The 25,591-nt window shown below is 37.3% G+C and overlaps 1 protein-coding gene across 2 annotated transcripts in view; it reads left to right on the top strand.

Annotated features, from left to right (window-relative positions):
- Positions 1-25,591, top strand: part of PREX2 (phosphatidylinositol-3,4,5-trisphosphate dependent Rac exchange factor 2) — a 180,819-nt gene that overhangs the window by 24,647 nt on the left and 130,581 nt on the right. For both annotated transcript variants that reach the window (XM_056331919.1, XM_056331917.1), the window contains 2 exons: positions 24,425-24,496; positions 24,568-24,690. In XM_056331919.1, the coding sequence (XP_056187894.1) occupies positions 24,425-24,496; positions 24,568-24,690 (195 nt within the window). The remainder of the gene's footprint in view (positions 1-24,424; positions 24,497-24,567; positions 24,691-25,591) is intronic.

The following is a 25,591-nucleotide window of genomic DNA, read 5'->3' as shown; positions in this document are numbered from 1 at the left end:
ATTTTCCTTTCTGATAAATTTGAACTGCAGTGATTCTTCATTCTCTCCCTTGAAGTCTGGGATATGAATCGGAATTTTGGGTTTTCAGATGTGATGAGTTAAAGATGCCTCTGGCATGTTAATATATTTGAAATGCAATGTGTTATACCTCACATTCCATGAGTCTTGAATTGAAGGTCAGAGATTTCAGCAACCATATGCATTGACTTACAAAGCTCAGTGTGTTAATAAAAATACTTGAATTTTTTATCCCTTTGAAATCCAACAGGCAGTTGCAGAATTTCACTGAAATTTGCATTTTCAAAAAATTACGCTCCATAAACCCAGAATTGTTTGAGGACTTTGCTTCATTACACGTGGATAATTATTTCCTTTGTTTCATTTCTATATAGTTTGGCAGGTGTAAATGTAAAGTAAAAAAAAACAGATTCTGATGCAACCTTTTTTTCTCTGGCGATGCTTCTGAAAGATCTAACTCATCCTTCCAGTGCTGCACAGATTACCTAGCTTCTAATCTATAGATGGGGGAACAAAATTATCTGCTTTCAGTATTTGTAAAAATTTTCAATCCCTGAAATATTTATTCAGTGGAGCACCCAGGAATTTGAGAAAGAGAATATGTTGACTATTCTTGATGATGCTGTGATGATGAAGATGTGGTGATGATATGCAGATGCCATTGTTTATCCTGTATTGTCCAACAGAAGGATAGGATGACCACAACTAAGCATTGCATTCTCTGCTTTAAGCTGATTTTAAAAAGCAAAAACCTCTGATACTTGTCATAGTACAGTTAACAAAGTTTGGCAATACTAGAGGTGTGTTCATTTGGTTTATGTTATTGTTCTACGTCACTGGTTTTTGAATCACATGACAGTACAGAGAGGTAAAAACTAGAAGAATTTTGAATCTTCAGTTTCTGAGGATTTAAAGCAATACACACAAGCAAAAATATTTCCGTAATGAAATACTCTAATTAATTCAGTTAATTAAAAAATAATCAAAGAAAGGAGTGTATATTTTTATTTCAAAGATCAGTTTATGCCACAGTAAATGAAGGAAGTCCAAATTTAGGATTAATCTTAATAATCTCTGGAATTTGGCCCATAGGCAGAATATTAAGACATGTAAGTATTTATTTCGTGTACTCATCTTTCTGTAACTTCTCTTACAGTCTTTTTGACTAAAAGTGCTTTTGAATATATTGCTTAGTGGGTAAATTCCTCCACACGGGTTCCTTAAATTGAGTGATTTGGTTACTGTTGTAGCCTGTTCCAGGCATGTGTGATGTGTTTCTAACTCTGAAATTCTAGCTTATATGAGCTTACTAACAGTTAACTAACTGTAGGTACTGCAGGTGATGGTGATTTTAGGAAACAAGACATTTACGTAGCAGATGTTGATAAAAATGCTCTTTGAACAAATCTGCTGTTATAAATTCCCTCAGTTCTCTGAGGTGGTAATAATTTGTAATTTCTTTTTGTTTAGCTTGCAAGGCCTTATGAAATGATAGTTTAATAAGAAAAGAAGTAACTAAAACTTCTCTTACTGTAATTATAAATAAGCAACAGTAACATACCTTCAGCTCCTTTTTTATAATACCAGCCTCCCTGCTTGCTACCAAAAGGTGGGGCAGGCAGCAGTCGTAGCCCCTTCACAAAGATGCCTTGGCCACGCTGTCTTCCTGTGTCAGCCAGTGGCCCCTCTTGTAGAGGAGCGTATGTGAGATAGTGCCATATAGCAAAAGATCACATTATTATCAGAAGGAAGCAGGAACTATTAGTACCTGAGAATATGTTAACAAATGGTATAAAAAGTCAAAGGTAAGTGCTGGCTGTGCTGCTCTTGAGAAAACCCAAAGCAGCTGCTGTTAGCTTCAGACTTTAAAGATGATCTGTGGTAAACTAACTACCATTTTAGCCAGTTCTTTAATCCCAATTGAAGGGATTGGTTTCTACAGGTCAGAAGTCTTATTTTTGTGAAGGAGATTGACAGAATTCTCAAATACTGAGCCTTTACAGGGCAGATGATGATACTAGTCATCATTTGACATTGCTCTTAGAAGTACAGCTTTGTGCAGGTTAAGAAGGCTGTTTCAACAGTTGAAAGCAAGTCCTTACTTCTGAAGAAATCCTATTTCATTCATACATATGTTTTGGGAGTGAAAGAAAAAAACAACACTATAATAATTCACTGTAGAGTTTCCCTGATTTCATATAAAGGATGAGACAGACATGATGCCTGCCTCCCTGGCTCTGATCGCAGGGTTGCTGTGTTAGAATTCAAGCCTAAACTATCTGCACTTTTCTCTCAGGGCACTGAATTTCTGCATTGTGTGTGGAGAAGGTAAATGGTGAATCTTCCTGCTGCAAAGGCAGCTATTTCCCAAATGTTCTTACCTGGGGTGTTGTCGTAGGGTGAATAGATGTACGTAATTTTTCTTTAGATTTTTAACTCACTTAAAGGAAGGAGACCTCTTCACATCTCAGTTTCATTTGCTATTGCAATAAATTACATTTTTCTGGAGACATTGAGTGAACTGTTCATAGGAAGACGATAAACTTCAGCAGTAGTCTCAGAAATGCTTCTCACAGGTACTGTCTCCAAAAAGCTGTAATTTACAGCCTTATGGTCTTGAGTATAGGAATGGATGGAGCAAAATGAAAGGAAGTAAGTTAATGTATCTTATGTGACATGTATTATACATGGGAGAAAATTATTACTTTGGTTGTTTTCTTTTTGGATTTACAGAGCATCTCTTGCTGCTATATCTGTGTGTTAAATGTAATCCACAGCAATCTGGTGTCTATAGGACTGTGATCTGTAAATTCAGGAAGGGCCTGCCATTCTGCCCAGTGCTCCCACAGTTCCATGGAAGAAGTTAACTGGTCGTGTGGTTAAGGTTCATGACTCTGTGACCTTATTTTTTAACTGTGGCTTTTTATTGTAACTTCTTAGTAGTTATTTTAAAAAAAGGGAAAGATAATGGTCTTTCCAAACTAATGAGGTAAGAATTGCTGTAGCTCAAAACCTCACTTAAAAATTGCTTCATTTCTAAAGCGAAAAAAAAAATAATTTAAAAAATGAATCACTTTAAAACCTCATAGAGCTATCTATTTAAAATCTGGGATATTTTATTTTTGTGTCTTTTACACAGTTTAAAGGAAAAAGCAATTGGTAAGAAGTGCACTGGCAAGTTTTGCCTTTCAGACTTGCTGCAAATTTTATAAAAAGCGCATGCACAGAAAACAGATACAAGCAACTTAATTCTGATGCAAGAATGAAAGGATATGCAAAATGGGCTGCTTCCAGCACTTAAACACAAATTTTGAAGGAAGGTTCCAAAGCTGTATGCTTCTGAAAAACTTGGAAACCAATGGCAATTCAGTGTGTGCATTGGTTGTAAAACTATCTGCTAAAAATATCCATTCAGGATAGTAAAAGCACTCTTAAACTTTTAGCCCTATGTAAATTCTGGTATCATGGACATTATTAGTGTCTTCCATTTATATAAGAAGTGATGTGACTAATATTTGTCATATGGTCTTTGCTTTTCTGCAAGGTCTTTTGCTTTTCTGCAGGGGGTTAAAAGCAAATGCAGTTGAGTGTTTTGTTTCGAGAGGTTTATGGTTTTTTTTTTTGTTTGTTTGAATACACTTGTTGTTATGTTTTGTTAAGGGAAGGCAAAATCAAAAGAATGTGTTCCGCACTTGAACGGAAGGTGACCGAGACAGCAATGTGCCTTATTTCCTGTAAGAACATCAGGAAATACTTCTTGTAAAACCACTAACGATGGTCTAAGTTTTTTCTTTTTGTATGAATTAATTAGAACATTACTTGCAGAGAGCTGCATGGAGCCTCAGGAGCAGAAATGTCCATCATAACCATTAGTCTGAGATTTGACAATCTGTTACATCGTCAAGGCCCTGTCTGTGTGTTTCCTTGAAGCCATACTAAAATTCTGTAGAGAAGGCGAATAGGCATGATGTTCTCAGTTCATTTTGCTTCAGGGTTGTGTCTGCGTTCTGCACTAGTTGGAGTTATTAGGCGCTGAAGGCTTCCTGCTGGGGTACATTTACAGTTATGTAGATCTGTTATGGGAATACAGGCCTTAATAATTATTCCAGTTGAATGTAAGTGGATTTAATGAATTATGTGGCTTTACTCCTCTCAGTGTTGATTGTTTTTCATGGAAATTAAGCCTTTTAATTGCATCTTTTCAGAACCCACTTTCGTTTGCAAAGAATGCCAGTTGATTTTTGTATATAGAAGTTGTGCTTTGTTGCAAATGTGTGGCAGCATTCCTTTTTCACTTTGAGCTTCTACAGTTATTTAATGTTGCAAGTATGTTGTGGAAGCTCAGTGTATTGTTTGTAAAGTGCTTCCATACCCCTGGATGACTGTGCCTCATATTTACCATCCTCCAAATATTGAGAAGCTGTTTTTTACTTGTGATGACAATAATCTTTAACCCTGCCCTGCCCCAAATAAACAAACAAACAAACAAAAAAAACAAAACAAAAGAAGAAGGTAGGGAGAAAAAAGCCTGCAGTAAACACTGAGTAAGTACAGTGTGTGGATATACACAGATAGATAGATCTGCCTCACTGACTGAACACTTACTGGAGCCCCATTCAAAATAGAAAGCACAGATCTGTCTTTGTGGGCACCTTAGAAGAGCTCCCCAAGACAGCCATGCCCCATTTGCATGGTCTGAACAGCAGTGCTGGGCTTGCTGGTATAGCAGAACCCAGCAGAAACAGCCTCAGGTTCAGTCACCTGGGGCTGTGGGCGTGCTTCTGAAAGCACGGCTTGTCTTAAATGATAAAGGATTTTTTTTATTTTTTTTTTTTATAGGAGTTGGTATTTTCCTTTTAAGATGTAACCTGCATATTTTATAAGACTTGATCCAGAAGTCTACATTTCTGCAAACTGCAAACATAATTGACTAATGCATGAAAGGAGGTAGAAGTACAAATCCTCTGATGTTGCATCACTAACATTGGGTGTGCTCTAGTGTGGCACAATAAAGAGAGACTGTCCTGAACATTGTTTCAGCCTGGAGTTAGTTACCACCCTCTTACCAATGAGGTCTCTGTCCTAATGTCTCTTTGAGAGGGGTGTTCTTCTAACATGAAAAAAAGGGTTGAGTTCCTGCTTGCATCAGCACATCCTTACTGTTCTGGCTGCTTCCTCCAGCATTTTTTTCCTGTGAGTGAGGTTGACTGAAATGATCTTCATGGCTTTGTTTTCATCGAACTTAGAAGAAAATGTTGGACCTTGAAATTTCCTACAATCTGTTCTGGCAGGAACACGTCAGTGGTTTCAGGTTAAATTAATACACTCAGTCAAGGATTACTCTTTTTCCAAAATACTATGTTAAATTCTGTGGGAAAAGCAGTTCTTTTTGCATCCCAAATATCTAATTAACCAGCGCTTTTATGAGCCTTTGAGACTTGAATCTGATACGTTTAGCATACAGTCCTGTGTGATAAGGAAAAAAGATAGAGAAAAACATTGATGCTGGATTTTGCCTTGCATAGACTTTGACTGAACATTCATATTTGAAGAATGTGTTTCAGTTAGAGTGTCTATCCTTTCTAAAAATGAATGACTGTACACCCAATTAGAAAAATAGCTTGATCCTGAAGTTCTAACCCAGTATAAATTCAGTCAGATACTTGGAATCATGTAAGAGGACTTTAAAACATGTTATAAAATTAATGCAGCCATCTAAACCAAATTCTAAAAAAGTGGTATGGTTCTTTCTATGTGTATGGAGTGCTGCAAGTGACAATACCCTGACAAAATCCACCACTGACATTTTACTTTACTTTTTGCTTAGAATAGCCTGGTTTAACATCATACAGATAGTGTACTTCAAAAGGGTAACATGACATATTTATTGAAAATATGTGGCTGAATTCAGTTATTTTCTCCTGAGGTTCATCTCATAGCATGAGAACTACAGGAGTAGGACTAGACCATACAAGTAAAATGTCATTCACGAGGAATGCCAAACAAGGGAACAAACCTGCTTTTTACAATGGCAACAGTACCACAAAACTAAACCCCAGGAACTCAGAACAGAATATCCTCTCAATTATGGATAATTTTAATTGTATCCTGACTAGTTTCACTTGTAGGACCTCCTCATGTGAGACAGTGCATTTGTAAATGTACATAATCTAACAGTCTGGGCTCTACGTAGGGTGGCTTTAGCCAGTGAGAAGTTACTCCAGTTTATAACAAATTTGGTATTTCAGGCTACATAACAGGGTATTGTACTAAGATCCTAATGTCCCATCTATCAGCCTTTGCTCTGCCCCCTCGGTCCTTTTTGCTTTTTTGGAAAGCTCATTCAACCTGATTCATGAGGAAGTCTTTACATGTTATATAGAAATAACGGAACTCTCAAGAAAGTGCTTAGTAATTATTACTTCTTGTATTTAAATAACTGACTAGGCAGGAAATCTGCTGTGGACTTTTGAAGCCTTGGTAATTGTTACCCAGGTATTTGTCTTTCTGATGTGTCCCAGGTCACTTTCACATTGCTAGAAAACCTGTTGTTATTTTGAACTTAGAATATGTTGATTTTATTTACCATGGTAGTGGATCTGATAACAGTTGATATATTTGACTTTGCATCAGCTTCTGCCAGTGTGAAGACTGCTAGCAAAGCACCTGGGAGCAATAGCCCTGTATGCATACTCTTGAGGCAGAGTGAAAAGTCAGGTTTTAGCAAAATCTGATTCAAGTTATTTATAAAGTGATCAATAAACACAATTTGTCAACTCAGGATAAGAATTGCAAATTGATGACAAAATATTAGTTTTTTCAAAGTCATTTTTTCACTGAAATCAGTGACTAGGCATGTAGGACTTTTTTAAGGCAAAACCAGATGTGTAGGTCCTCCTTCCTATCAAAGTTGCAGTTTTACATTTGCTCCAACCAGAGGCAAACAGTAAAGCTGGGGATGTTTTCTTGTGGTCAAAAATTAAACCATTGGCATTCATGGGGATTGCAAAGCACATACATAGTCTAAACACAGGAGCTGGGAGGATTGTGTCTACTTGACTTGTCTCTAGTGTCCAGGAATCTCAGAAACTACACACAAGACCTTTGTGCACATATTGACAGCACTGGAAATTGTGAGACTGAATAGCCTGAAGGAACTGCTGATAGTTTTCTCATGGTGATTACAGGAGCATTCACATGAACATTGCACCCACTGGTCCAGTACTGTTGGCCAAGCTTATTCAGACTCCGTTACTTTATCTGAATCGTACAAATTCTACTACCTTATCTAAGAAAAGTTTTAAATAGCCCATAGCTCAGCAACCTGGCTATGAATTACCAGGAACACCTCTCAAAAACAGCATTATGCACTGACTACTCATGGGATACAGGGGAGGTTTTGGACTCTTTAAGAAGCCAAATCTGCCTGTCCTACACTATAGTATGTGATCCAGTGTCTGGTTGTTTGCTAAGACAGAGGCTTCGGGATACAAGATGTGAACTTTAAGAGTTTGATCAAGATCATACAATTCATGGAGAAAACTGGGAAAAATGCTCTTTCAGAAGTAAGGGCAGAACTTTGCCTCAGTTCCTCTGTTATCTAGGACATGAACAAAACAGAGCAAATACAATAAGCAAGCAGGTCCTTTTTTCTCCTTTGTGGTGAGCGGAGAGGAACGCTTCAGGAAGATGAGAGATTTATTTTGTTTTGTTGTGTTTTCTCAGAGGATTCCCTGATGCAGTAGTCTTTTGAGGACCATGTAAAAATGTGATTATGTAGGAGCAGGAGGCTCATGCCTATTGACAACTTTGCTTGTTCTTTAGTTTGGGGAATTTCCAGATCTTTGCATGCTGCTTAAATGAAAAATGTGGAGTAGCTATAGGGATGGATGCCAGATTGACAGCATTGCACAGAGACTTGTGCAAGGTGCATTCAGAAACCCTTCTGGTTTCACAGTGTGCTATAATCCAGAACTTTGCCATTGGAATTTTTCATGTGCAGAAGAAATTTGACAAAAATGGGTACTGTGGGAGAAGCTGGCTGTGCAATAATAATATTCTTGCCCGTTCGTTGAATGGGAGCATGTTATGGAATCTTTTCAAATCAGTCTGCTTTTTGAAGAGAAGACAAAAATACAGAGTATTGTGCAGTATTTACAGAATGACTTAGTCTTTTTTTCTTGAACATAATTAATTGCATAGGTAGATACTTGTGTGGAGCTATGCTAATTACTATTACCTGTTTACATACCAGCTGTGTGACAGACAGGATATGTATGTACTTATGATTGATTTCTCAGTCTGATCTAGCTGCTAATCTGATTGTTGTCCTGCCTTAGCTCCTGGAAAAAGGCCAATGGCTAAGGCCCCTTTCTGTCTGAAAATGCACAATCCAATGCTAGATAATATCACACGACCAGGAAAACTACATTGGCCATAAAATCCTTTGTGCATTTGCCTTGCAAAGCATACTGGTATATTGAACAGCTCTGTGTTCACTGGGGATTTGGCCTCAGTTTGGCCCACCTTTTCTGCACATAGAGATTTCTTATTTCTTATTTATTTATTTAGTTGTTTGTCTGTCTGTCTGTCTGTCAGGCTTATTTATTTGTGATCTGGTTGCTGCAAGTTGACATGCTGAGTGTTGCCTATTTCCAAGCGCTTACTGTGCTTCAGGAGGACTTTGTAGTGCTGGGGCCTCCACCCTGCTTTGTTCCTTAGGTGAACTCTGATTTTTTTCAAAATAGGCAGGAAATTGTGCTCTTTTCCTTTGGTCTATTTCTTTGGATGACAATGAAAAAGAAGTGTCCTCGCAGTCTAAATGGACAGTTGAAAAACAATATCTGGATGTCACCCATCCCTTCAGAAAATGAGACAAGCTTTCTGGTGCTTCCAGAAGGGATGCTGTATCTATGAGCTGCTTGGATCTGGGAATATCTACCCTCATGTATGACAGCTCTGTGAACTTAAGCCTTGCTATACTGTCCTTATCACTAAATGAAGACATCTCTAGAAGGCTTTTCTGTTACGTTACATTACATTGCAAATGGATGTTGCATTTCTTTATTATATATGACCAGGATGCTTGTCCACTCAGGGTTCAGAAGGAAAATGTGCAGTATTTGCCATGCTATCAAAGTTCCTTGAAATTTTCTTTCTGTCTTAGTCCTGGATGCTGAGTTTCTTTACAAAGAGAGTAAAATGTGATGTGTGCTTACTGAGCTTCATAGATAACAGCAGAGACTACAAAATAAAGAAGAAAGTATTCCCTAATACCAAGTTAGTTTTTCTTTCATGCTAATGTTTGAATTCATGTTGTTCAGCTGATTTATTATAAAGGGACCTCAGTTTTCTGTGATGACTATTGTATTTCAAAAGTTCTGCTTTTGAGTTGGTCATCAAGAGAGGGCTTATAGTATCACTGATAAGGATTTAAATTTTTCCATAGCTCGTGTGGTAGAGTTAATCCTATTATCCCAGACTTAGAACAGAATTTGCTGAAAACCATTTAAATGGTAGGAAATATCAATTATGTAGTGAGAGTGTCGCATGCTGGTTATTGAAGAGTTACCCTTGTGGCAGAAATCATAGTGGCAATATTAGGGCTGAGACTGTATTGTGGCTTCATGCTTTTCCCTTTGCACGTTGGTTGCTGGTAATTCTGGTGAAGCAGCATATTAATGGAAAGGAAATTCCATAAAAATTTAAAAGTAGGATTAAAATGTAACATAACACCCAACAAATAGAAGCCTAATTGTAAACTTTAAATCTTTTTGTTTGTTGGACCTGCAGTGGTCTCCTCTTTAAATGACAACATACCAGATTAACATCCTGTTACCTAAATATTCACGCCATGTTTGGTCAGTAAATGTCCAGTATATTTAAAATGCTTTTCACATGGGTGTGTTTTTGTTACCCTCCTCTAGTCAAAAGAGCCATAGTTCTGCTCATTCCCTCACATTTGGGGGAAGATGTGAAACTGTTCCTGCTGTACAACACTCTTTTCAGCATCTTTGGGATGAGAAGGTATACAGGCTGGGTAAGTGTTTGAAGTACAGGCAGTGAGTTGCCTCCAATGCTTGCCTAGTTTGGAGTGAGTTGAAGGAACAGGAACATGGTATCAAAACACAACAAGCCAATTTATAGTCAGCAAACAGGATGATAAACTTCCTGGAAGCTTGTAGTTTATTGCTGTAGTTGATGTAACGATGATGTAAGTTTGTGCATTTTTTGAGCACTTCTTTTTAAGAACAACAACGAATTAAACAGTACACATATTCCGTCACCATTTAGTTGCTGGAATTTATTTTCTGGCAAACTTAACTGTTAGGTTTAGTTGTATATTTTATTCTTCTAGTTAGTTGCAGTCTGTAGCAAACCTGAGAAGTCAAGACTAGTACTTAGTACCATAATTCAGTCAAACATATTTTAAGGATGTGGGCTGTCTGCTGCTATGTAGTTGGCCATACTATTTTAGGTTGGAAGGTGAAGGTCAAATCTCTTGGGAATGATGGTTTTGTTTATCTATAGAGATAGCATCCATCATTGCACTGCAGTCTTCACAGTAGAAGAGGCTAGAAAAATATTTTGAAATGGAACTCCGTCTCTTAAAAAAAAAAAAAAAAAAAGCTTGTGGAAAGTTTCTAACTCTGTGGATTTGGCAACTTTCCTCTGTACTTATCCCAGTTTCTTTCACATGCCACTGGAAAAAATAAAAGTCTAGCAATTAGTAACTTTTTAATAGTCAGTTTGGGGAAAGTAATATTCAGCCTGCAAGATCAAGTAACCTACTTTTCTTTTTGCTGCTCTCTGACGGGATTTCAGCCTGTTAGTGCACTTTTGGCTTCATTTGTGTGTGTGAAGTATTAATTCTTCTTCAGGGCTTGTGCTTCCTAATTTAAAGCAAACCTGTCTTCCCACAAGTTTTTCTTCCTCTTTCCCTTCATTTTTGGTATAATTGTGAATAATGCACATCCGGGAAGATGTTAATAGAGAATGTGTTGCCCTGGCCTCACTGCCTCCCTGCTGCTGGTTCTTCCTACAGGCAGGATCAAAGGGAAGGAGGGAGATAAAGAGAATTCTACCAGGATCATGGATGGACCTGAAGACTGTCAGACTTGGTCTTGGCATCAGCTCTCCTCCTAAAGCTGCTCCCTAGCCATGGTATTGCTTCTGAGGCTATTTTGCCTGTATTTTCAAGCTGTCTCTGCTGATAAAGTCATGCAGTGCCATGGCTCAGATGAATTTGTCATCTCTGAGACAGCTGTACTCTGTTCCTTAAAAGAGGGGAATCAGGCTTTGTAGTGGAGGAGCAGCATCTTGTAGTCAAGAAGTGAATCTGTGGTCACAGTGGCTTTTATTGCCCAGCAGATGGGCCTGTGCATGGCTTACCATCTGAAAGTTCAATGCCTTTGGTTTGCCCAGGCATGGCAAACTATAGTGGTCTATTGTAGACAAGAGGAAAACTTGTGGAGGCGTCATTTCCTCACCCAGAGGAAGGACTGCAGGATCTAAAACTATTGAAGATGTTGGAATACAATACTTGATATTTATTTATGGTTTCTTGATTTCCTGGTCCCACTAACACTATTGTTCCCTTGTGTTGTTCTTAGAAGTCTGGTGTCTGGGGTTTTGAATGGTTTAGACAATTTTTAAATTTTTTTTTAGTTTGGAGAATAGGAACTGAAAGTACGTTCCTCATGACAAATTCATGAATGAAATAAAAATAATAATAATAAAAACAAATAAATGTTCCTTATCCTTGTGTAACCTTATGTGGAAAGACTTGGTGAGACTTTAGTTTGAGTAATCAACGTGGGTGTCTTGGTAAGCAGCATTATGTCCTGGTATGAGCAATATTCAGTGCTGTCAAACTCTGGCTGAGTATTAACAGATGGCAGTTGCCACCAAAGTGCTCTGCTTGTACTTGTCTGCAGTTACAGTGCAGGTGAGGAGGGCAATTCGTGTGATGCTATGACAGCTGAGTCTTCTCCTTTTTTAATTTAAGTAGCGGTCTTAGACTGCCCCTGTGGACTGATTAGGAGTGGCAGTTTTTATTGTACTATTATTTACAGAGTTAATGTCTGAAAAAGTCCCCAATTCTCTCTGCTTCAGCTAGAGGATGGTTTAAAGCTTTTGATAATAACTTAAAAGAATGAGCCTCTTATTTCAAGAAAAGGTAGTAATAAGCTCTCTCATCTTAAGGTCCCAGCATTCAGACAAAAATTTAATTAGGAAGGCAATGAAAATTGTACTGTAATCAGATTTTGTCTTTTGTTCTCTTATAAAAATAAATGAAAGGAGCAAGAACAGCCATGCAGTCTTCGTGTTCCTGAATAGGGAAAGGAGAAAAGAAAGGACCACTGAGAGAAGGAAAGCCTGTTAGCATGTGTGGGGTTATTTCTCCCCAGCATGCACACAGAATCCCGGTCCATATTTCTTGAAATTACACATTTATTTGACAGTATGGCAATCCAGCTAATGTGGATAAATTCAGATGGTATGGCTTTATTCCTGCAGCTGTATTCTGGATGTGAATATGCTCCATTTATTTTTCTAAAATCATGTCCTTGGTGATCATTGTATCCTTCAAGAAATGAAACCTCTTTGATGGATGTAAACTGAGATTAGCATGTAAATATCCTGTGATATAATTAATGTTCACCAGATGTTTAGATGGTAGCATGAACAAAAAAGTTGGAGCGCTAGAATTTTTTTATCATGTACTCTTTCTGATAGTTATCAAGCCAATAAAGAAATTAAAGATGAACTGTTCTTTGCATTTGTGCAGTTGAAGCATCTCATGAATCAAATATAAGCCAGAAAAAATATTATTAATGATTGCATTTCCATGGAAATTGGCTCAAAACCATATAGGCAGATGAAAATTCATGAGACCAGTTCATGGCAGGCAATAGGGGCATGTAACAATCTTTTGTTTGTTATGAAGCTGTGTGTAAAATAATTTAAATTTTGGTGTGGTTGTATTCTTGTTGGAACAGAGTTAAGACAACTAACATCGGTATCTAATCTTCAGAAGGCAGTAGTTTCCTCATTTACTAATTTTATTCTTTAAGTTCTAGATTGAAATAAAAAATCAGTTTTTCAAGACAGGCTGCAAAAAATTGCATAGCTGTAATTGTAGTTTTTTCCATGGATGATACAAGAAATGTATTATTTTTTCCCAGCACTTGAAAACATTTGTTTGGAAATGAGAGTTTAAAGTCACAAATCATCTAAGTATACATGTGCCACTGCAGTATTTATTAAATACTTAAAAAAATGTATTTTAAGTAAAATAGTTTTAGTTTTTCAAGGTGAATTTTAAGTCCACTTCTTTTCACCAGAATATCTTTGATGGAGAATCGATCGTGGTTGTAATTTAATCTTTTAACACTGCGGTAAGATCCAGTTGAATGGGGTCCCGTTCTTTCATTGAATTGTCAGTGATTCCTGTAGGATCCTGAATCAGAAGTGCTGGGGGTCTGACCCTACAAAACTGAAAGCTGGGTCTGTGCCAGTACTCAGAAATTGTAAACCTCAGTTTACTGCTCCAGCCAGTTGGATTTCTCAGAGTAGTCTAGTTGTTTAGTTTCTTCAACCTATCTACTCTTGATCATTTAGCAAGAAAAAAGATGTTAAAATTCAGGAAAAATACTCCAAGAAGAGAAGCAAGAGTTTGTCACCTTCTTACAGTAAAGTTGTGTGTTTCTGCTTTGAAACAATTTCTTTTTAATTCAGACCTTCGTGCCTTAAGTAATTACCATGGCTTTGGTCAGCCTTTCTGCGAAGAATTGCTTTGGTCAGCCTTGCTGACCAGATACCAGTGAATTCAGTGGTGTGTGCTGCCCTGGGAAGAGTTCATTACTAGATTACAAGAAGATCTCATTACTGTTGAGAAATTCTTTAATTTGTTTTCAATTCCAGCATGTGACAAAGTGGTACAAGGTGCAAGTGCTAAATAAGCTGCTGTTGGTAGCAATTAACAGAGCCTGGGTTTTGTAGATGGGCTGTTTCTTGGTTTGGGATGGTGGGGTCATTCATATCAGTGTTACATTTCATTTAAAATTCTGAAATGCGAAAACTAGGAGTGATAGTAGGAGCTTTGATCTTAAACAAATATTAAATATCTAAAATTGTTTTATACAAGTGTGATAAGACTGTATTTGTCTGATGAAGACATTTTGTACTACATGATGGTACAGCAAGAATAGATATCATTATCTCTGTAAGCATGTGTGTTTCTATGTTTTGTTAAATACTCCCCATTATCACTATCTTCAAAAGTAGTCTGTCACTAAATTTATTGCTGGATAAATACATTACAGCTGAAACTGCTTTCTGACCTACTTACAAAGAGGTTCTGCTCTCAGTGTTTGAATTTTCTTGTGAAGATGATCCAGTTTTCCAATGAAATTTTGAGAACTTCACAGCTTCACAAAAAGGGGTGGGGGGGAAAGAAGTGATTTAAACCTGCAAACACATGTAATTTCACCAGGGCAGGCGTATAGAACCTCTGCTTGATTTGTCTACCTGAATTCAAATATGTCCATGAACATTTGGATCAAAGATTAATGGCTCTACATATCTGTGTAGAAGGAGAATTACTGTTAAGACAATCTGCTGTCAGAATGGTTCCCCTGATGCAAAGTGTAGCGTATATAATCTTGGATTTCAAATTAAGGATCAAATTCATGGAGATGCTTCAGCCACTTTGTGCATGGGGGCTATTATTAAAGCCCACTTTAATGACCATTCTGGCTGCTTTGGGTGTTCTGGTACATCATTTCTTCACAGTTGTGATTGAATTGATTTACAGTTAATGCTACACATCCAAGGCCAGTGGAAAGGTTGCAGGTTAGTATTCTCTTAACGTTCAAATAAACTCTGGTTTACTGGACTTGAAATTTTAAGTTTTTTCCCCCCATGATTTGTAGGACATGAAAGCACGTGAGTGCAGCCATGATACTTGAACATATGAAAATTGCTGTGAAATTATTTCAAATTAATCTGGAAATGCAGATGTTACTGGGTGGAGGTAAACATGCTTGGGATAACTGTAAAAATATGGATTCACTTTAACTTTTGTTGTATTTCTTGGGAGCTTGTTCTCCATGATGCTTTTTTTGTTTACCCTACCTTTTGTTGACAGTAGTAAAGCCTTGCTTTTGGTCTAGGATTACTTGCTATGTTTTCAAGGCCTTTCCATGACTTACCGTTTGTATTTATTTAATTGTATTATAGATCCTCACGTCTTTTGATTATGCAGATTCTCAGTTTTGTATATTTTATAGGTGAAGCCAAAGTATATATAATTGTCTGGGAGTTTTACCAGAATAAGACTGTTGTCATAGTAAGAGACTCAGAAATGTTGCACATGATTGTTGCATGAAATGAGGCACCATTGCATATAAGCCTGTTAATTTGGTTCCATTTGGTCATCCCAGAATCTATCTAAGTGACAAGTGATAGGAATCAGCGATATGTATCCCAGACATAAGAGAGATTTCCTTATGCAGGGAAGTGTTCTGATTTCTACTGATTGGAAAATAACTAAATGGGATGTTCCTGCTTTCTTCTGTGATTGGGAGGGTACTTTTTGAAGGTGCTGTATTCAGTAAAGCTTCTCTGTAGACTTTGTGAAGAATTGAAATTGGGATAGAAAACTGCTGTTTCATATTCTTCCCTGCTTCATATTTTTCTTGGCATAAGTGTGCAAATACAAATGGCAGCCAGAATTGGCACTGAGTAGTGTTTGAAAAGTACAGTTTATACAGCTCTGGCAATAAAAATTGTAGAACTCTCAAACAGTCTAATTCCTATTTAGCAACTAACCCTATTAAACATTAAATAAACTCACAATTGAGGACTGTGCAATCCAATACTAGAAAAATAATGTATTATGAATTGAAAACTGAGCATATAAAAAGAGTTTGGTGAGCTCCCATTATGATCGACTGTCAGTAGTTTCAGGTTTTCTCAGTTTATAGGTAAAACAGGTAGTTTTTTAAATTGGCTGCCTTAATCATTAAGGATTTAATTAATTTTCATTGGTGCTGAGTCGGCTTTCCTCCCTTAATCAAATGCAATAGGAATTAAACTTTAAATTTTAATTCTGAAAGTGGAGACGTGATGTGTTATTTCAGGTTTCTTTTTCACAATTGGGGATAAAGATTATGGCTCTTTTAATTCTGGTGGATATTTTTGAGTCAGAAAAGACTCAAACTTGTTTTTAAAACATGTTAATGAACTTTGGCAAGCTAAAGAAGGGAGATTAGCAGAGAATTACTTTCTTGTACTATTTTTGAGATTTGTAACTTATTTCTAAAATTGAATCAGAAAATCTAAAACATTCTTTCAAAGGGGTAATTTGTGTCAAATGTATTTCTTGACCGTTTTACACTTTCTGAAATTTGTGAGTTGCTGAAGGAAATAAAATTTGAAGTGGAGAATTAAAAAGTTTTCTCAGAAATACTTTGGAAGTGTTTAGTTCTTCCAAATCTGTGTTCTCCTACTAAAAAAAAAAGTTTAGAAAAATCATCATTTTGGGAGTAAAAATTAAGTGAAAATTCAAGATTTTTTTAATTAGAATAAACAGACATGTCTGCATAAAAAAAGCAGAAACTGTAGTATGAAGTATAAAAGTTTCAAATTATTTATTATTTTCTAATTATTACTGCAGTTTAATGGGAACATACTGTTACTTCCAGATGTACAGTTGCTCTGAAGTTTCCTAATTTCTTGTTCTGATTTGCTGGTAGCGGACACAGCTGATTTCACTGAGATTTCCCAGTAAGAACCTAGTGTTCTGTAAATTCAGGAAACTGCTGACTTTTATGAGGTAGACTTTGTTTGTAGACGTCATTTCTTTTCCATTCCACTTGAGTGATACAAGATCAGTTGTATTATTAGCAGTATATTATTCACTTTGTAACATGCACCAACAGGACCGTATGTATTACCAGAGGGAATTCCACATACATGTGAACATCTTTCAATCCAGAGTATCTTCAGTCCAGAGCATCTTTTTCTTCATCAGGAAATCTTCAAAATACAATGAAGATTAATCTTGTACCTCTTCACAAGCATGCTGGAAACATTTTATTTATTGATATGGACGCTTCTTTTTTTGTCGGTTGATCTGTTGCAATCTCAGCAGTCTGATCAGAAATTCATATGGGACCGGCAAATCTCTCTTTCCCCCTTACCCTTCCAAAGACTGTCTGTTGGTGATGCTGAGGCTGGAATCTAACCTGTTTGTAGTTTTAAAGGGATAAAGGCCCAGTTAGCAGCAACCCATGTTGCATGAAATATTTGCCAAGAATATTAGGCAGACTGTCTTCTGCTCAGCTTGCAGATGGGTGTGTTATGCTGGTGTATAGCCTTTCTCTAAAGCTCTAGTTAAGCTACATTTTAATCAAGAAAGAATTTAGATGATCTTCAAGCAGCTCTCTGCACATGGCTTCAGATTGTAGCAGCATATGTGAGCTGGCCCAACATCCAGCCTCTGATTTGGTAATTCACTTAGGCATGATCTTAACTGAGTATGTGAGTAACTCCATCTTTACTCACCAACCAGACTTGACTTGACCTGCAAGAGCATAGCTAGTCCTCAGAAAACCATTCTCCCCACGTGAAGATATCAGATGTGAGTGTTGGGATCCTTGACATCTGGGAAGAAAAGGGAACAGATACCTTCTGATTCTGGCCAGGAAAAGGTTGTACTAAATCTTTTTGAGAATGGCTTCAGGACAAGGAAGAGGGTGGAGACATCTGACTTCCTGCTTGGCTGAGGGGAACTGGACTTTGACTATAAATCCCTTCCTGTCATCTGCTGTGGAGCTGAAAGGAAGGAAGGGATCAAAAGTGAAAGCACAGTCATAGCTCAGGTGATTTGAGAGGTGGGGGAGATCAGTTTAGGGCGCAGTTCCTCATCAAAGGAGGAAACTGAGTTAGCAGTCTCAGTGGGCATGATAGGATGAAGAAAATGGCAGTATAGAGTTGAAAAATATTGTCAGTGGTGAGGGAAATATGGAAAGGGTGACTGAGACACAGGACAGGGTGAGGAAAGGTTTTCTTGCTCTTCTCTTGGAAGAAGTTTTCTGATACAATAGAGAAAAACTTTATCAGAAAATAAAAGATTATACATGATGGAGAGAGGGTTAAGATTATCCCAAAATGTGGCAGTGTATTCACCATGTATGACAAGGTTCTAGAAGATCCATGTTTCTTCAATGCAATAATTTTTGTGTGTGTGTTTACTTCTAAATTCATGTTTACTTTAAGGAAGGAAGCCAGGGATGCTCTTTCAGGCAGACTCGTGCCCCTTTGGGGGCATTCTGAATGAACGGAGAAGGGAATAGTTCTGTCTGTTGTGAAAGGAAATTAGCACTAGAATGGAAAATATTGCAGATGCATCCATCTATTCCCCTGTCCTTACAGGCAGCAGAATCTGAAGCCAGCTTTGAAAGTGGCTGTAGTAGGTGCAGTAGGGAGAAAGAATACATCTGATCTTGGCTCACGCTCTCACTGCTGGTTTTGATTTATCCAGTCCTGCAGGCAAGATGGGAGAAACAGGTGGTGCCTCAGCTGGTGAATTACTGGAGAGAGGAGTCTTTTGTTCAATAGCAGAAGCCAGCCTGAGCCTCTGCTGCCACTGCTTCTGGCACAGGTTAATGGGAAGAGGAGGGTTAGCACACAGGGCTTACCACAGCTGCTATTGCTGCTGCTCTACTGAGATTTTTTTTTTGTGGCAAAATCAAGCAAAAGTGCTTCAACAAAACTGGCGTGGTGTTCTTCTGGGACCTGGAGTCTGACGTGCATTAATTACAGTGTACAGGACCTCAGACTCCTGTGCAAAACACTACCTCAGTGTCTGCAAGCTGAATTAGCCATGATAAGAAAATACATTGGGCTAGTCACCTATGATCTTGAGCAGTTTTCTTCCAAAGTGTAGGTCTCTGTGTTCTCCTTAGGATAATTTTGAATATTGTGAGAAGAGCAAAATATTTTCCAGCATCCAGATGTCTATAGATACACTAAGAATGGAATGAAAAAGCACAAAAATCACAAGTGTTTCAAAATTTGTGAAGACAAGGCTATTATCGTAGACACAAAATTGTAATATGTGAACATTTTCCTTGTTGTGGCTTTCTTCTAGGATTTTGTCTTTTGGCAGTGTGCAAAATAAGATTTTATTCAGTTTTAATGTACAAAACATCTTGCTAGCTTTATTCAGCAGGCTTCAATAAGATAGATTGGGTGCTTCAGTTGAACTGGTTTTCCTAAAGTGAAAATATACAGGAAATGACCTTATTAAAGATACCTATGTTTCTGCAGTGCACCTTGGTTTTGTTTATGACAGTATAGATTTAGGGGTAGAAACAACGTTAAAAAGTCTAGGGGAAAAAAAAACCCTTTAATTCTTTTTTTCAAATGAAAAAGCATATTTCTTTCTAGGCTCACAAAAGTAGGATGATTGCTTTCAGAAAAAATAGTTACATGTATTTTGTGATCCAGGTGCTCTGACATAATTTCAAGACTTAATTTCTTGTCTGTTGAGAAGGCAAAAACTCTTTGTACCCTGGGAATCTTCTGCAGACAGACTTCTTTGTCTTCCCTGATTTCATTCCAGATGCCAGAGAAGTCATTTGTGCTGTTGGCAGCTTCTTGTGCTATCTGTAGTGGTGGTGTGTTTTGGGTTTTTTTCCTTTTTCGTATTTTTTTTCCAACAACACATAGAGCAACTATGGAGAAAAAACCCCTCACCGAACAACCCAACAATGCTACTCTTATTTCGGTAAGACCCGAAGTAAAATCCCTGTAACAGGAACTCAGTGTGTGTTCTCTGAAACACACTGCCTTCCAAAATGGCAGTAGATCAACAGATAGGCACACACATTAGTGTTTATTTGGCATAATGAACAGATTCTTTCATAAGTCTTTGAATTTGGATTTTCAGTCCCAGTGTTTCCTATAGTGTGTTACAGCAGTGTCAGGCAAAGGGTAAAAGAGTTAGAAACAGGGACTAGTAGAGAAATATGTAAAAATATTTTGTAGGTAATAAATACACATTCATGAGAAAAGGATATAGTTGCCTTCATTGTTATTATTAGTATGAAATCTTCTGCAAATGTTCTGTGTAATGCTTTGCCACATTTCTCAAAGGTAGAGGCAAATTGCCCTACTCCTTACCAGTGTGGTACATAGCCAGAAATAAGAGGTTTTATGTCCCAAGTAGGACCTGAGTGGAGTTAAGGAACCTAAACTGTTATCCTAAATATTTTATATATAGCTTCTCCCTTATTCTGAAAGACTCAGTCAGCACCCCAGGTTTCGGTCTGAATTTGTCAAACTTCTAAAGGTGTGCCTCTTCGTGTTTAGAATTTCTCAGCATTCTTGGGCATTTCTTCTCCAAAGCAGCTATACACTGATCATTTAGATGCCATTTTGTGTTAATGAAGTTTCCAGAAGGATGCCTGAGGAAGTTCAGGTTTGTCATTTGAATGTCAGACTTTGCAGAAGCAGGGGTTGTAGCAATCTGAGTGACTCAAGGATATTCCTAGAATGACATTTTTCCATAGACACTTCTAAACATTGATAGATGAAACTGGATTATTTATTTATTTTAATGTAAACAACAAACATCCTCTCTTTTATCTTTCCTCTTCACTTGGTCTTTTAAATACAGACTTCACTTTGTGGTACCCAGCCAGATTGCTCCTCTGAAATGTTTGCTGGAGATCTTTTAAAAGAGCCATCAGCAAGAGTCATCCTGGCAGAGAGTGCCAGGAGCAGCAGACCTCCATTCGCAGTACTGCAAGGGTGAATCCATGTACTATAGCAACCTAGTTAGAATGCTGGTAGCCCAAGATGAAAATTTGGAGAGTTTTGTTATGTTAAGCTAAACTACATGGCTTTGCTGTTACTTGAGGAAAATCAGAATTGAAGGTAAGTTAAGGGAAACTCTGGAATACACTTGAAAAGCTTTGAGAAAGTTGAGGTTCACTGTCTAGGTGACAAGGGTCTGGAATCCTGGAGTGTACAGGGATACACGTTATTCTCTGCATTTGATGTTGTGGTAAGAAACATCTACACTAATGTAGATTAAATCTTGAAGTAACCTCAGCAAGATGTGCAATATACTCCAGGAAACAAAGATGAGTCATGATTTACTGACAAGTGTGCATGATAAATGAAACCGCTTTAAGTTTGAGCTGATTTGTGCTTTGGTGGTTTTTTTGGTTGTTTGTTATTTTTTGGTTTTTCCTTTTTTTTTCATGAGCATGGGAATCATGTATGCCAATTGATTTCTACAGTTGTTTGCTCAGTCCAGGAGCAGGGGCTGTTCAGCTGTGTCCTTGCAATTTGTAATACTTTGCTCCTTCATGTAATTTGGTGCTCGGTAATGAGTGTGGACTTTGAGCAGCAGGCTTGAAGTTATGGTATAATTTTTAGAAACCACTCTCTGCTATTTCAGAGGAGTTTCTGACTTCTTTGTGTGTGTTCACTTCTTTAATTAATCCTAAATTGGCTGAGATGTCCATTTTACTTCTCTTTCATTTTTGTACAGGTGTGTTTTTTCTATGGTTAGTAATTGTTTATGCAGTGTATTTTCAAAAGCTGCTATGAACTTTTTTCTGTTGGCTCAGCAGCTGTCAACTCCTGAGTAGTTTCTGTGCATCTTTATATATTTTCCTTTTAAGGTCTGTTCTATGTTGGGGTCCTCCTCCTTAAAGCTGTGTCTACAAATGACCTGCTTTTTCTTTGTGTACTAATTTTTGAAGAACTTTTCTTGGTTGTCCTTAGCTGATGTTCAGATAATACTGGAGCCTCTTGAATAGTCATCTGTCTCTCAGGCCTACTGCGTGTTCACGCGAGTTCAGAGACATAGGCGTTTCCGTAGTCAAAGGGCTGGATTAAGTTATTTTACACTGTAACAAAAACAGTTACTTCTCTACCCTCCTGCCTGGTGACAGCTGGCCTGTTCTCCCTAGCAATGTCCCAGAGCAGAGGTGTGGTGTGTGTGGAGTCAGTGCTGTCTTCTCTGTTCCAGGAAGGGAGTTGGTGAGGGTATTTGCATAATGGGAACCTGGGTTTCATTGTTGCTTTGCATTACTCACTCCACAGCAGGTGAAATACACCAAGGATGGGTCTTGGTGGCAAGTGGATGGAGGTAGACATTTCCATCCTGCCTGCACTCCTTGAATTCTCTTACACAACTCTTCTAGAAAATATGAGTATTTCAATTATTTTGAGATACGTGTGGCTTCATAGTGCTCTCATCTAAGTGCCCTGAAAGGTTCAAATGGTCACATCCACTGATTTGTGGGACAGTATTATGATTTTTTCAGGAAGCAAATCCACATTGATAGGGACAACAAGTCTTTAGGAAAAACCGGAATTGTGACTACACTACTCCTGCAGTATGAGTGCAGCAGCATAACATACGGGCTTGCACCATGTTGCTCAAAGGGGCTGAAATCATCCTAAGCCTCCCTACCTTAATTAGTGACTTGTGTCTGGGTTCTGTGTTTGGATTTTCTGGGATTCAGTTTCTGATAACCTCTGCAGATGTGGGGTCTGAGACAGTGCTGCTTGGGCAGCTCTGTTTATTGCAACTGATGTATATTCTTTTTGACCTCATGACTTTTGGCTAGTGTCTTGAATCACTCAAGAATAACTAATGCTGCAGCTTCCAGGTTGGTCTCGGTTTTGCCTTCAGCCAACTGAATGTTCACCTTCCTTCACAGTTACAGGAAATGAAGATCTTCTGGGATAACATGAGTGTGGATGAGCAGTATGTTTGGTCTATGGGGAAATAATTTGAACAGAGAGAGATTACAGATAGTAAAAATAGACATGAGTTTCAGATGTAGTTCTTGCAATTCCGCCCACCCCCCCAAGTGAATTTAAAACTGTTGGCTGGTTCTTTCAAAGATTAATTTAGAATCACAGAGTGTAACAGACTTTCACTCTATGTGGGATTGCTTGTACACTGTACAGGTGATGCACACAGCAAATTTGCCATAACCCCTGTGGATATTTATAGCAAGGAAGGATATAAAAGGCTGTCGTCCACCAATGGTTAACTGCTGCAAATGAATTAATGGCATTTTTTACCATCAATAAAACATTAGAAAGAAGGCACAAATAGTCAAAAAAAGAGGGGTTTAAAGAATTAGAAAAACTGCATCGCTGTGGATCACTGTAGAGAGTTATATGAAGCATACAATATACTGGCAATATTCCAAAAATAATTCTGTTTATGTCCTGGATAACTAGATTTGTCTCTTCAGTAACAAAATTGTCTAATGCCAGTTACATAGTCTTTTTCAGCAGAGAAAGGATCACTGCTTGGGAATGAAAATGTTTAAGTCCCAGCAGAGAGAAAAAAAGGGTTGCTGTGACTGCTGTACTTCCACACAGGGGTTATTTATTGCCTCTTTTATGGAATTTGCACCATGCCAGAATTTAGATGAGTTCATGTACAGTGTACAATGCACAGTGACTTGAAGCTAAATGGTTATGAAAGACATGACGTTTGTGCATTTGTGGTGCCAGTTTTTAATGACTAAAGAATATGCATGTCTGTGTGAAGAATTTTAATGTAAGAATTCAGTCTACAGTGTGTAGATATTTTCAGAATGTCCCCAAGTCTTTGTAATGGAATGAGTTCCTAAAAATTAATTTTATCCTTTGTGCCTAAATGTGATTTATTTCTTTTGGAATAATTTACTGTACATTGCTCTTTCTTGTTGTCTCTAGTTCTTGAACATGAAGTATAAGAAAACTTACTCTTTTGGTATTTCATTAGTGGTATTACTATCTTCTCATTTGATCCCCAGGGATAAGGTTCTTTGGGGTGGAAGAGTGGACATTTTCATTAAGTAAAATCAGATGCATCTGGCTTGTTTGAGCCAATTTACTTTATAATAGGTTTGATTACTAATATAACTCTTACTTGTGGTTACTAAGGTAAAAGTTACATTTCATAGTAGTACCTCCTGACTAGTTTTAATTTAGAAATTAGTGGATTATTTTGGCTTGTCTTGTAGTCAATTTGTAAAGTGCTAGAATGAGATTTTGAAAATGGCCCATTTTGCTCTTGCTTGATTGTAGTATGAGTGCAGGGTGGAAATGGCATTTCAGAGAATGTTAGTTTCTCAGCTTCATTCATACTTCACTGTTTAACTCTTTAACACTACGTAGATAGCGTTTTATATCATGTTAGGATGACAGGAGTACTAAATGCTTTATAAATAAAACACTTGTTTTAACATCCAAATAATATTCTTATGTGACGCCAAAGTGTAAGAAATTTGGGAAAGAAATTATAAGTGTAAAGTGCCAAAAGTTGTTTGAGTCTTCTTGAAATGTTTTTCCTTATTTGTCTTATTTCATGCAGGCTTTCCTTCACCGAATGATCCAATGTGCTACAGCCAAAGTGGATAAAAATGTCACAGAAGAGACAGTTAAGGTTAGTCTAATTGCATATTTCTTCTGTTTTGCATCTGATGTTTTATTTATGTATGCTTTATTCTTTTGCAGATGTTGTTTTCAAATATTGAAGATATTCTTGCAGTTCACAAAAACTTCCTGTCCTTGGTGGAGGAGTGCTTACAGCCAGAACCTAATGCGCAGCACGAAGTTGGAACCTGCTTTCTTCATTATGTACGCTATCTTTTATTACAGCCTTATTTCACATTTTTCCTTTATTAATTGTCTTTTATTAATTACTGTTATGATGATGAGTGTACATAATCACGAGGACAAAATACAACTTGATTGCATAATGTGGAGTACTTTGAGATTATCTCTTGGTTACTGTCATTTTAAAAAAAAAAGAGGAGTAAAATGGAGAATGAACATATCAAATGGGCAACATTTGTTTGAGAGGTGCAAGGCTCAGGGTTGCATGAAACAGCAAAAGTAATAGTACGCTTTATTTTTATTCTGATTTATGTATATATTTATAATAAAATTTTATTTTATTATAAATATATATTTATATATAAATACAATAAAAGTTTATTTTATTAAGAATAAATTATTTTATTTATTATATAATAAATATATTGTTATTATATATTTATTATTTTGTTTTTATTATTAAAGGGTATTTATACCCTTTGATGCTAAGCATAAATGTGAATATTTAACAAAGAATTACATATGCTGGGTAAAATATCTCCATGGCTCTGGACTGTGAAGATATTTTACTTCTGACAGTTGCATTACTTCCACAAGTATGTTTGTGTGCCCTGTAGTAATTGTTTTCTAGAACTATTATTTTTCCTGTTGGAGCAAAACAAGGATGTCAGCGTTACAGAGCTCTGCAAAATCAGGACAAGTTAGTTTGCTTTGGTTTGCAGGCCTAACAAAAAGTCTAGGTTTCATTGTTATCTCCTGTTAGGTTAGAGTCCTGTTTGTTTGCTAAGTCTTTATTTATTCATTGTGGGAGGAGAAAATTATTAATGGTTCAGGAAACATTTTACAGAAGTTGAGTAACATCAGTTTTTGACTCTGCAGAAGTATGGATCATATTTGCAAATAAGTGTTTGCAGATGAAAAA

Source organism: Falco biarmicus, chromosome 3 (genome assembly GCF_023638135.1).
Source record: "Falco biarmicus isolate bFalBia1 chromosome 3, bFalBia1.pri, whole genome shotgun sequence".
In the NCBI taxonomy this organism is placed as follows: domain Eukaryota; kingdom Metazoa; phylum Chordata; class Aves; order Falconiformes; family Falconidae; genus Falco; species Falco biarmicus.
This window is presented reverse-complemented; position numbering and strand designations above follow the sequence as displayed.